At 29.8% G+C, this 12,871-nt stretch overlaps 2 protein-coding genes across 2 annotated transcripts; both read left to right on the top strand.

The window, feature by feature from the left end:
• The first annotated feature begins 210 nt into the window (after positions 1 to 210).
• Positions 211 to 6,566, top strand: LOC123292445 (probable methylmalonate-semialdehyde dehydrogenase [acylating], mitochondrial). The gene is made up of 8 exons (XM_044873111.1): positions 211 to 350; positions 411 to 614; positions 4,127 to 4,289; positions 4,374 to 4,654; positions 4,781 to 5,051; positions 5,123 to 5,274; positions 5,962 to 6,166; positions 6,230 to 6,566. The coding sequence occupies exons 1-8, from the start codon at positions 330 to 332 to the stop codon at positions 6,496 to 6,498; spliced, it is 1,566 nt and encodes a 521-aa protein (XP_044729046.1). The 5' UTR covers positions 211 to 329; the 3' UTR covers positions 6,499 to 6,566.
• A 3,667-nt stretch (positions 6,567 to 10,233) lies between these two features.
• Positions 10,234 to 12,523, top strand: LOC123292825. Its single transcript, XM_044873538.1, has 2 exons — positions 10,234 to 10,362; positions 11,526 to 12,523. Exons 1-2 carry the CDS (start codon positions 10,305 to 10,307, stop codon positions 12,521 to 12,523), a joined length of 1,056 nt encoding a protein of 351 aa, XP_044729473.1. The 5' UTR covers positions 10,234 to 10,304.
• The last annotated feature ends 348 nt before the right edge of the window (positions 12,524 to 12,871 follow it).

The following is a 12,871-nucleotide window of genomic DNA, read 5'->3' as shown; positions in this document are numbered from 1 at the left end:
AGCTTTATTAAGAGAAGAACCCGTTAACATCTTTTCAAAATGATAGCCACAGCTAATACTTTATCCTGATTTCGGTTCTGTTAACATTGAATCTGTTTTCAAAGATTTTGACAATAATAATGTTTACGTACGGTTTAATACGTCATTTAATTTGTTCAAATTTGAATAAATAATGTGAATAACAAATAAATGATAACCTCTGTATGATTTAATTTATTTCTATTATACATGATATAGTTTTATTAAATTGAATAATCATTTTTATTAATACGATTGAAATTGTTTAAACCGTACCTAATAAGTATTATAAACTGTATTATTACATCACGATGAATATCTACCGGCAACTTGTAAGTTTAAAATCCAGTCCGATATTTTAATTAAATAATCTTAATTAAATTTTCTTTTAGGGTTATTCAACAAGTAAATATATTACCAGAAATTATAATTCTGTTAGCGCATCGACAACAAAATTATTTATCGATGGAAAAGCTGTAGAATCGAAAACAAATAAATGGGTTGATTTATATAATCCAGCAACAAATGAACTTGTAACAAAAGTTCCACAAGCTACAAATGATGAAATGATAAAAGCTGTAGAATCTTCTAAAGAGGTAATTATTGCTATAGAATAGGTAGAAATTTTGCAACGTATAAATTTATATTAACTTCTCACTATTGGTCACGAGCAGTTTTTCCAATTTGCAATTCTCAAGCGCATTAAACAGACAATAGAAAACTACTAAAAAATCTAGTGACACTAGACTCTAGACATCAGCGTTACCACAAAACTTAATAATTACCACAAAACATTAAATTATTTGCTTAGCAAAAATTTTTTTTTCCCGAAAAGAAGAGTAAAACCACTAGTTTTAGTAATAAAATCACTGAGCTGGCAACACTGTTCACGAGTAAATTTCCCTGGTGCTCATTTTGGAACTAGCATATGATAATTAGACATAGAAAAAATGTATATGGACTGACGATGATCATATAAATAAATCGTCACTATCAGTCCATATAAATTTTGAAATTGCTTTCTTTTACTGTCATATACGCGTAGTCCATGTGCATTTTGTTTAGTGTATCGAGATCAAGCTAATTCTGAAATGCCCATTTAGGAATTTACTCGTCACCTTTAGGGAAGTTGTTGGAATATCGTTTCATTCTATATAGACAAGAAAATATATTAACACCACTTTTAGACAGGTGTCTTTACTCTTTGTGTATTAAAAAGATCGATAAAAAATGTCGCCTACAAATTAAAGCGTTGGGAGAGAAATTATGACCACTAGCAAAGTTGTAGAAAATAAATTTTTCTATCATGTTTCACCTGAATGGCTTTAAATTTCTTCTTGCAATTGAAATATAATTTAATTTCCCCCAATTCCTAGATGAAATAAAACTAAGACATCATTAAGCATTTTGAATAATGAACTTTTGGCTTTATTTAGATGGTTAGTCTCTTTCAAATCCGGACTAAGTTTAATTGTATCTATCCGAACATCACCGAGATTTTTTTTCTTGGTCTAATAACAACGATTGTTTCTATGTTATAGTTGCTAATTGTCTTAAGAGCACTTTATTCATATCTAAGTCCTTCTGTTTCGATACTATGTGTAACTGATGATTGTCCTCCATACATCTCTTAAATTTTAAGCTTGTGTCAATCATTTTTTACTGTATAAAAGGTTTCGAAGTATTTTTAGGACCATTATTTGTTTAAGTTGATTCCTTAAAGCTAAAGTGGAACATTTTACATTCCCTTTTTAAATATTTTTCTTTTAAAGAACTTATAAAAACAATATTAAATTTTAATTTTTTGTCTACAGTTTATTAAGTAGTTTGAAACAATTGAAAATAATGCAAGAGAAATTGAATATATTTATTGAACTATTGAACTTAATACTATGAATAAGTCATGACCATTTTGTATAAGCATTTTTCAATATGGAAATCAAATGAATAATTAAATACAATAGGTATATCTGTTTATTTTATATGCACAAATTTATAAATTTGATCAATGAATAAACTATTAAAAATAATTATATATATATAAGAATCAGATCCATGATAATCTCTCGTCAAATAAATTTGAACTCTCAATATAATCTTGTAAATAATCATTTGCGAAACATATTTTCACTGAATAGTCAGTTGTTCAAGGTGTTTCGACATTTATTGATTTTTTATGCATATTTTGAGCTCGGTACATTCTTTGACTTTGTCTTTGAATCGAATACTTCAAACAGAAAATCAGGATTTTGGTAAGGCTATCAAACTGTCTGATGTTGCGTAACAGATTTTGATTAAAACCAGAGAAAACGCCGGAGAAGTGTTAAGAAATATGTTTAAAACCGTGAGCGGAATTTGCGAAAAAATTATATGGAATTGCGGAAGCTAAGGCTCGCGTCAAAATAGACTCAACGCTCGAATGTACGGACTGATTCAGTTGATGATTATTTCCAGTTCACATTCTGCATACCGTATATCAATTTGTTTTTGACAAATTAGTAAGATCGATTTTTGAATCATCACAATATTTTATCAAAATTTGCTTGTCTCTTTCCCAACAAATTTAACTTAGCAATGAAGCATTCGATATTTGCAATGAAGATGATGTGCAAAACATACCTTAGATTGACAATGTCTGAAGATCGGCTAAACGGTTTAGCTTCGCTCAATTTACATCTCAATGTAGAGTCCGAGTTTTGGAAAAGTTTTTTTGTCTCGTTTGCAGAATGAATTTATTGAAAAATAGTAACTGAAACGTTCTCTTATTTGAAAAGAGTTTCTGGTTTTATTGACTTTATAACTCTGCATGATGTACAATATTTTAACCCCCATCTCTGGATAATTCATGCACACGGGCCTGATAAGAATTCAAAATTAAGTCTAAAATCGGATACAAGCCGAGGCGAGGCTATTAAAGGATTCTCCGTGGATCGATCCTGTTAAGATTCTAGTAAATATTTAATTTTAATCAAGTGCAACGTCCGTAATTTCAACTTTCGCTCATCCTAAGTCAAATATCTAGGGTAAAGATAAGATCGAAAGCAACTCTGGTCCAACTGCCAGGCATTTATTGCAAAAAATGAGGTTGGGAATTCAATTTTTTAAATCAAGAATTGCTATACTTTAAAAGTCGTGAGAAGTGAAAAAAGTAGCTTTTTTAAAAAAATAGCAGCTTCAAAAGTTTAACCAATAAAAATAGTATTACAGTGGACACCCGTAATACTGGCTTATCCGGCGCCCCTGTAATCCGACTATAGTTTTTGTATTAAAGTGTAATTTGTACTTCAAAGTATAACAGATAGAATCTTATCATTGGATTTGTGATTCGATGGATTACAAGATACTCTTGCGTAAAAAACTCCGAACTATAGTGGGTCTTAGGCAGTATTCCGTCACTGCCCTGCAAAACGTTTACCGGATTATCGGGAGTCCACTGTATTTCAATGCATTTGTTTCGATTTCAGAAACACACTGTATTAAAATTGAATAATTTAAATTCTTGTTTAAATCTAATTTTTAGGCTATTTACATTTAAAAAATTTTTGGATACCGTTAAAAATAATATAAAACATTGACTTTTACATATGTTTCATTTACCTACACCGTTAAATGTTAATGTAGACCCAAAATTATTTTACATTATTTTAAAATGTATAACGTTATCTATTGTCTTATGTATCGTTTGTACCTCTATGTACAATATACAAAGTACGCCATATTAAAATAATGAAGAATTTATTCAAGATCAAGATACACAAGGTCTATTTTCCCGAACAAGCGGATTGAACAAAAGTGAAATTTAATGAAAAATCAGGAACGATCAGGAAATATTTTTGACCGTAATTTTTTAAGTAGTGAGATTAGTAAGAGTATCAAAAAATTGTGGAAACTCTATTCAGCATTAAAATGAAAATGAATGTTTTGTGGATTTTAATTACCTTGAGACACTAATTTTTATCAAAATCAGAAACAAGCTTTCCAAGCCGAAATAGGATCCCACAAATTTAAAGAAACGAAATGAATTGTACCTTTATATCTCTTTTAATCTGTTTCTCATTTTTTCAATGCAAAATAAAATGCATTACAGTTTTGCTTTAAAATTTAATAGGCATTTAAAAAATGGAGCAAAACATCAGTTTTAACACGTCAACAATTAATGTTGAAATATCAAAACATCATTCGGCAAAATATGAAAACATTAGCTGAAAATATTACACTTGAACAAGGGAAAACTCTGGCTGATGCTGAAGGGGATGTCTTACGTGGTTTACGTAAGTATAATTCTCTTTCTAAGCAGAATTTCGACAATGAAAATATAAATTAGAAAAATTTGCACTTTGTTAATTATTTCGTAGAGGTTGTCGAGCACGCATGTTCAGCGGGATCATTAATGATGGGTGAATCTTTGCAAAATGTAGCTAAAGATATGGACACAATTTCATATAGGGTACCATTAGGTGTGACAGCTGGCATTTGTCCATTCAATTTTCCCGCTATGGTACCTTTATGGATGTTTCCAATGGCGTTGATTGCAGGCAATACAGCCATTGTAAAACCATCCGAGCTAGATCCCGGCGCGACGATGCTTTTAATGGAAATGTTGAATGAGGCAGGAGCTCCACCCGGTCTTGTAAATGTAAGTATATATATTTATAAGAATGAGTTACCGTAAAACATGGTTTGGTTGTATTGTATTGAATTGGCCTTTGCTTTTGAATTACATTAATTTCTAATTGATAATTTAATTGATTTGTTTCATTAGGTAATTCATGGAACTCACGATACAGTAAATTTCATTTGTGATAATCCAGATATCCGTGCTATTAGCTTTGTTGGCGGCAATGCAGCTGGCAAACATGTATATACTAGAGGGGCTGCCGCAGGCAAACGAGTACAGTCTAATTTAGGTGCCAAAAATCATGCTATTGTAATGCCCGATGCAGAGAAAAAACAAAGTATTGAACAGTTGATTGGTGCTGGATTTGGAGCAGCTGGGCAACGATGTATGGCACTCAGTGTAGCAATTTTAGTGGGTAAGTACTGATTCGATTCAAAAAGTCGCCAAAATTCATTTAGAAAAAAATAAAATTTTATTGAATTTCAGGTGAAGCCAGAGAATGGATACCTGAGTTAGTTGAAAGGGCTAGCAAGTTAAAAGTTTCAGCCGGCATTGAACCAGGTGCAGATTTAGGGCCAGTAATCTCGAAAAATGCAAAGAAACGAATTTTATCATTAATTGAATCTGGAATAAAAGAAGTAAGTATGCTCAAAATGCTTTCCAGATAAAGCATAAAGATAAAAGTCTTGTGTGTAGTTTTTGTGTAATTGATTTTTACACAATATTAGGCATTTAACATTATCTCTTGCGAAACTTTAATAAATTTACCGAAGGTGCTGCAATTGAAGATTGAAAAATATTAAATTTCTGATTGATAATTCGGATATCTATATGCTTTATTTTTGAAGATCTACTTTGTTTTTGATTTGAAGATTCAGAATGACCACTTGCTTCTAAATACATTGAGTAACATAAAAACTTTTAAATTATTATCTTTTACTATTAAGAGGTTATATTACTAAAATAATATTTTTAATCAATGTCGCAAAAAGAGAGAAGTTAAGCTTGACTTGATTTTCTTTATTTGAATCGGATCAATCTCTGACGCAAAAAGAGAGGTGTTATAACTTTGACGTATTTATCTGTGTATCTGTGCGTTTGTCTGTGGCATCGTAGCTCCTAAAGCTATGAACCGACTCGATCGAGAGTGTTGTATAGCTAAGTTTCAAGAAAATCGGTTTAGTTTGGAGGGAGTTGAAAGGAAAAATCAAGATTTGTCGAGGGTTTTCTTTTTAAATTTGTAAATTTAACTTGTTAATTTGTTCATTTTTTATGAATATCACAGTATTAAAATGAAACAAAGATGACAAAAAGTATTTTTTTAGGGTGCTAAATGTGTTCTGGATGGCAGAAATATTAAAGTAGATAAATATCCAAATGGTAATTTTGTTGGGCCAACTTTACTAGCTGATGTTAAACCACATATGGAATGTTATCGAGAAGAAATTTTTGGACCAGTATTAAGTTTAATGACAGCAGACACTTTAGAAGATGCCTTAAATATAATTAATACAAACCCCTATGGAAATGGTAATTATTTTAAGAAGGAATTAGCATTTGGGAATTGTATATTAATTTGTGTAAATATTTTAGGAGCTGCTATTTTTACACGAAGCGGTTCAAATGCTCGACAATTTGTTGAAGAAGTACAAGCGGGACAAGTTGGTGTTAATGTTCCAATTCCTGTACCATTACCAATGTTTAGTTTTACTGGCAATCGTGGAAGTTTCTTAGGAGATTGTCATTTTTATGGTAAACAGGGATTAAATTTCTACACACAAACCAAAACAATTACTTCACTATGGCGTAAAGGCGAGCCGGTGCTAGCGAAATCAGCAACTACAATGCCAGTAATGAACTAAAACTACTATAAAAAAAATAAAAATAAAACAAATACAAAAAAAATATATAAAATAAACAAAAACAATAATCAAGTCTTCCATAATATATTTTTTATTATTAATTCAATTTATTGATATTAAAGATGAAATTAAAACAATTAAGTAGTTTTTTTTCAACGTATTCTATTACCCGACTAAAACCGAAACGAAAGAGCTGGGCTAAGTTTAGCACCGTATGTATGTGTGTATGTGTACGGATTTTCCTCATGTGACTAAAATTTTTAATGAATTTTACGTGACAGGCTAGAATTCTAAAAAAAAACAAGTGAAAACAAACAATTGACTGAGTTAATTGTTGAAATACCATGTGTTGATGACGCAATCGTTTGTTTTTTGACGTCACGAAAATAAAGAAAGATCTTAAATAGCCACACACACATCTCATATTCTCATATTAATACATGCTCTAAAATTTGCACCTAATTATCGCCCTCGTGGGTAAACAGTGATGTTTACAAAAAAAATGTTTCAAACAAAAGTTGTTTATTTTTTTATAAGGAACATTTTTTACATTTAAACTTTTGACAGACAACCGGAAATGGGCTAATTAGGTGATTCTATGAAAACCTATACCAAAAATGTTTTCGTAGCATCAAAATTTTTAAGCGTTACAAATTTGGGACTAAACTCAATATACTATGTATATTTCATATATACATGGTATAAAAACTATACGGTACACTTACCAATCGACAACAGCGCTGCCTCTATGATATGACCAGCACTTTCGAATAAAATCGTAGAGAGCAAGTTTGGTAGGCATGCCAAAAGGAAGCCACATACGAAATTTCTAGTATATATTCAAGTTTCCTTTACCTAGTTATGAAAATATACATTTTCTTATTAATTATTATTATAAAAATATAAAATTAATCATTTTAAAATTTTATATCAAATGCCATCTATGAACAGAATAAATAGAAGTTACCAAAGTTCACAATCACTCACTTAGTGGAATAGCTTTAATTATTATTACATAGGGTTCGTTTTTTGTTACACTATATTTGATTATCTTAGAGATAATATATATTTGTTACGATTTTTTTAGTGTAGCCTCTCAATACGCAAACAAACCACAATTGCGCGATAAAGAACATAGTCGCGCCAAAAAGCAAATAAAGTAACTCCTGCAGCAAATTCTTTTAAGGATCCTTCTATTACGCTCAAATGACAATCGATGTGACCAAAATTGTTCTGTAATAAGTGGTTTGATATTTTGGGCCAGCGTCTCATAGTCAATAAGCGTACTTACAATCAGTTTAATAAAAATGTAATCGAAATATTGATCATAAGTTGTAGAAAATAAATTTTGCTATAATTGACCAATTAAAAAAAAATACTTTTTAAATAAAAATTAAGTTATTGTTTTATTTAATTTAAGTAAAATGTGTTGGTGCATATCAAAATAAATATCATATAACAAAATGAAAATCTATACGTTATATCAATGAAAAATTTGACAACTCAACCATGAAATATTTTATTGTATATTTATTTATTTTATAGTTTTAATTTAATCATATTTTGATTGATTACAATTAAATTTAATAAAAACGAACAGTTTTCATGTATTTCTGGATACTGAATAGTTGATTAACTATATAAGGCTATCTATAGTAAATTTTCTATTGCATCAAGACAATTAGCTCTGAATTTCAAAATTTTGGGGTCTCGTTGAGGATTTGATTGTAGAAACTTGAAAGTGAGCGTCGAAAAAGTGGGAAATGAAAATTTAAAAAACATTTTTCCCCCAGCAACTCAGAAACTACATTTTCTGATTTTATTTTTATACCCATACAACTCATATTTTATTTGTATATACTACTTTCTAGCATTAAAATTGATCGAGATATGTTAGTTTTCTTTTAATAGACCTTTTCATTTCAATTACGATTCATTATTGTTTCGTACACATAGTAATAAGTTGGACAAAGACACAAGATATTTGTTATTCATTTTATCACATTAGTTTTTGAACAAACTGTCCGAAACTAATCACTTTTTAAAATGAAAAGGTCTATATGTGGGGCTCTGTATAATTGTCGCACTATGTAGGCCCCAGAATTTTGATTTAGTGTGGATCGAATTTATTTAACTTAACCGCGATTTAAAAAAATATATGCACATGTTAATAACACTTTAAAGTTTAAACGAATGGATATTGTTAAAGTCAATTATTTTTTTGAAATAATATTTAAAAAAAAAAACTTTTTTTTAAAGATTTAATATCTTTTATATGTTTTCGTAGTCGTATAGTGAATTTTGATAGCAGCCTGGGTTAAATGATCCCCTTTTTTGTGTATAAAATTAATGAGTAAAATGATCCTTCATTCTGCCTTTTATAAGGCGGTTCTTGGAATTGCCGAATCATATGTTTTACAACACAAAACAACAATTAAAATTTTATATTAACTATTTGGTAAAGAAATTCAATACCCCTTTGTAAGTTCTCGAAAAATATTGAATATTTCTGGAAAGGAGATAATTTCAAAGAAAGATCATTTTCACCCAATCTCCTCTACATTTCGAACAAATGGAAAATTTTTTCATCTTATGTAAGATTTAATTTATTTATAGATATTCAAATTAACTTAAGTTCGTTATCAATGATTAAGAAAGATAGATGATTTTATAGAGTTAAGTTACGAAAATACTGAAACATTTAAATACAATACCCACTAAAATTTAATACTAAGAATAATATCGAATATCGACAGTATTATATTGGATAGGGACGAATTTAGGATAGTTTAGTAATCTTTTAATGATTGAATAATGATTTTGGAAATCGAATTGAGAACGATTTTTAAACAAACAAATTTGCAAAATAAACAAGATTTTGTATATCTTTGAATTATTCAAGGTACAGAGGATTTAAAAAAAATGAATATCCAGCTCTTTAGATGATTATTTTTCGAAATATTTCCAGAATCGCACCGAAGTAAAGCTTCTCGTACTAGATTTTAGGCGATATCTCAAAAACTACTTATCCAATCAATAAATGAACCCGTTTTTTGTATTTTTCAGATCAAAATTACTCAATAAATCAAGACTTATTGAATTTTAAAACAAAGTTATTTTTGCAATTTTCTCGATTTTTACAGAGAGGTGGGTGTACCTTAAAAATTGCAAAAACGTTCGTCCCCGATTTAGACAAAAAAACAATTTCTAGAGTAATTTTTACCCAGAAAATATAAAATTCTCTTCGACGTTAGACCGAATAGTTTCTTAGATATCGGCTAATATCGTGTTCGAGGAGTGATGTTCAATCTATACCTCGGAAACTTATCGTTTATTCGCAAAACCAACCAGATTTTCTAACCTTTGGATTATTTAGATTAGATCAAAATCGTAAACGCTTTTTGACGATTAGATGAGTATTTGATTAAAATTACTCAAGAAGCCAAGTTCTTCGATTTAGATAAAAGTTCAATGTTAGGTAACGAAACAAACTAAATGTAGAAGCAAGAAAAATATAAAATTATTTATTACTAAAAAGTACTAATGAAAAGGTCATATTGCCTTGTTCAAAAAATTTTCTGAGAAAAAAATTTGAAAAAGTTATTGAGAATCTAGTTTAGATAACACGCTTGACTTTGCAAATACTTATACTGTTACTAAAAACAGAAATGCGGTTCTGTTATAGCAATAATTATTAAATAAATAAATATTGCACATTCAAGTATATAGGCAGAAGAAACTTGAATTTCTTTTACTTATTTCAATAAATGTTTAGGAGCAACAGTTTCTTCTAAAATTCCAAAATTATGGAGAATATATTTCTAATTTTATTAAAAATATTAATTATTCACAGTTGTCTATCAAGTAAGTAATTTTGTTTTATTAAAAGCTTTTATTTAACTTAATTTGCTGTTTGTTTGTCTACCTGTACAAATTTTGATTAGTTTGACCGAATTTAGTTATCCATAGCGGAAATATAACAACTGAGCTAATGCTGATAGTGTAGTATACAGCACTAGACCAGTTTTGGTTTTCAAGCTAATATATTAACATCATTTCAATCTTGGATATCAGATATTGACCCAAGCCTATCCCTTTGATAATCTAATATTTGCTATGTAACGTAGTCAAATGATTACGTGTGATAATCAGTTTTCAGATTTATACATATTAGGTAGTAGATTTAATAAACGGGTTTGCCATAACCGTATAATTTCAACCTGTATCTGTGCTTGTTGTAAACTAAGCTCATTAGCTAACAACAAACTTGTTCATTAACGTGGGCCAAGTGTTGACAAAGTCAGCGTTGATTTATTGGTCTTAGGCAAGGGCTGTCAAACCAAGGCTTGGAAAAGTAAGACTGGCCCAACCTCGATTCAATCGTCAAAGTTCGCATTTCCTACTTGAATAAAGCTTCAAAATGTTAATGATGATAATAACACATTACAACTTTAAGTAGAAAGCAAGAATATGCTAAAAAATAAGTTTCAGCTTTGTTTAACATGAAGCTCTTTTTAAAAAACTTTATTTTTTTTTGTAAGATTTTTATTCTTGCGAGAACTTTAATCCACTTTGGAAAATACTGTAGTGCATTTTAAGGCGATCAAATAAAGCACATAGTTGCACTTCTCCCAGAATGTATTGAGAACTTAAATGCATCATAATCCTAACCGACATCATTTCCATGCACTTTAATGATCACTCTAGATTCTAGAAGATTTAAAGGAAAATTTCGAGGCAATAATTCAAGTTAAACTGCTGTAGCCTTTTTTCGCTATACCTATATAAATTAATTTAATTTGAACTTTTAATACGAAAAACAAGACCAATTATTTTAATAATTGACACTCTGTAAAAAAGATACTAGTTGCAAGATAACAAGTAAATATTTTTCCTGGTCCACGAATATTTTTAACAGTCAGATACTCATTTTCTTGAATTAAGTATTGAAATCGTTGACTCAAGAAATATTTACTTGTTATAAGAAGAGTAGCGATCCTATACTAATTTTTCGAATTTTTTTACAGCTAATTACAAAATTTTTACTGATTCCAAATCTATTCAGACAAGTGAAAAATCGACTCATTCTGTAATAAAAAGAGAAAATGGGGTTGTTACAGAATCATTCAATATTCCTAATAGTGGAGTCGTGAAAATAAACTTCCCTAAAGCTGACCCTAGTAGAAATTCGGTTGAACGTATTAAACGTGCATGTCCTAATTCTAGATTCCTGAGAACTACTAGATCTTCTGATTATTCCAGGAGGAAAAACTTTATTAATGCAAAAAGGGGATATCCAAGAAAATCTCCACAAGCATTTGTAAAAAAACATCCAAAAATATTTCCAAAAAATTATCAAAGTAAATCCTCAAAAAATTCTCCAAAAGCATTTGTAAAAAAATATTCAAAAAAATTATCTGCAAAAGCTGCAAAAAATTTTATAAATATAGTACCAAAAAAGCTTAACTCATATCGACAGAACTATAATAAACACACTCATACCCCTAAAAGAAGCAACCGATACCAAAACAAAAGGTACCAGCCAAAAAAATACAAAAAAGCCAAATATTCAAAACCCTCCAATAAAGCAAAAGCACTCAGATCTTTTACGAGACCAAAATCTTCTAAGACTCAGCTACATAAGCGACCATATGGAACGCACACACCCGGCCGCATACATAGAATGAAATCCTCAATGAGTCGTGCAAACCAGGAGAATTTAATTCCTTACAATTACTGGAACCGAATCTATAAACCAAAAAGTCTTCGTGAAACCACGAATGTTAAAGTGACAACACCAGCTAATACATTAGTAGGGACAACGAACCCTGACGCGTATGCTACTCTAGCTGGTGAATTAGATACTGGGAACAATGACAATGCTGGAACAACTGAAGATTTTGAAGAAGATGACGATTCATTTGAAAATTTAGATGATGATGGAGATGAGGGAGACGAAGTTGAAGATGGAGAAATCGACGATGAAGTGACAACTAATGTTCCAGAGATTCAAACTCAAACATAATTTCAAAATTTGATTTCATTTCTACTTCTTGTTTTATTTCAAATTTTCGAATATTCATAAAATTATGTAACTTTGTGAATAAGATATTTGTTAAAATAATTCCATTATTTTTTTATTTCGTAAAGAGAGATACAGTAAAATTTGAAAATTAAAAAAATTAATTAAATTATAAAGTTTCAAATATTAAAAACATCGAAAATAGGTAAGTATAAAGCGTGTATAGGTAAGTGATCGGCAGAAAATCCACGATTACCGATTTTGGATGTATTTCGAAACAAATTTTGTGAAAAATCTTTACACTGGTCTTCAGGCACATCGGAGAGTATTTTAAACATCATATTCGTGATT

This window comes from Chrysoperla carnea, chromosome 2, assembly GCF_905475395.1.
Source record: "Chrysoperla carnea chromosome 2, inChrCarn1.1, whole genome shotgun sequence".
Taxonomy (NCBI): Eukaryota; Metazoa; Arthropoda; class Insecta; order Neuroptera; family Chrysopidae; genus Chrysoperla; species Chrysoperla carnea.
The sequence above is the reverse complement of the archived record's forward strand: the minus strand, read 5'-3'. Positions and strand labels throughout refer to the sequence as shown.

Bases quoted from the DNA above. Each gene is read 5' to 3' on its own strand.
- LOC123292825 (XM_044873538.1), top strand. From the start codon at position 10,305: ATGGAGAATATATTTCTAATTTTATTAAAAATATTAATTATTCACAGT. The intron at 10,363-11,525 runs GTAAGTAATTTT...ATTTTTTTACAG, and splicing joins TATTCACAGTTGTCTATCAA to CTAATTACAAAATTTTTACT.
- LOC123292445 (XM_044873111.1), top strand. From the start codon at position 330: ATGAATATCTACCGGCAACTT. The intron at 351-410 runs GTAAGTTTAAAA...ATTTTCTTTTAG, and splicing joins TGAATATCTACCGGCAACTT to GGTTATTCAACAAGTAAATA. The intron at 5,052-5,122 runs GTAAGTACTGAT...ATTGAATTTCAG, and splicing joins CAGTGTAGCAATTTTAGTGG to GTGAAGCCAGAGAATGGATA.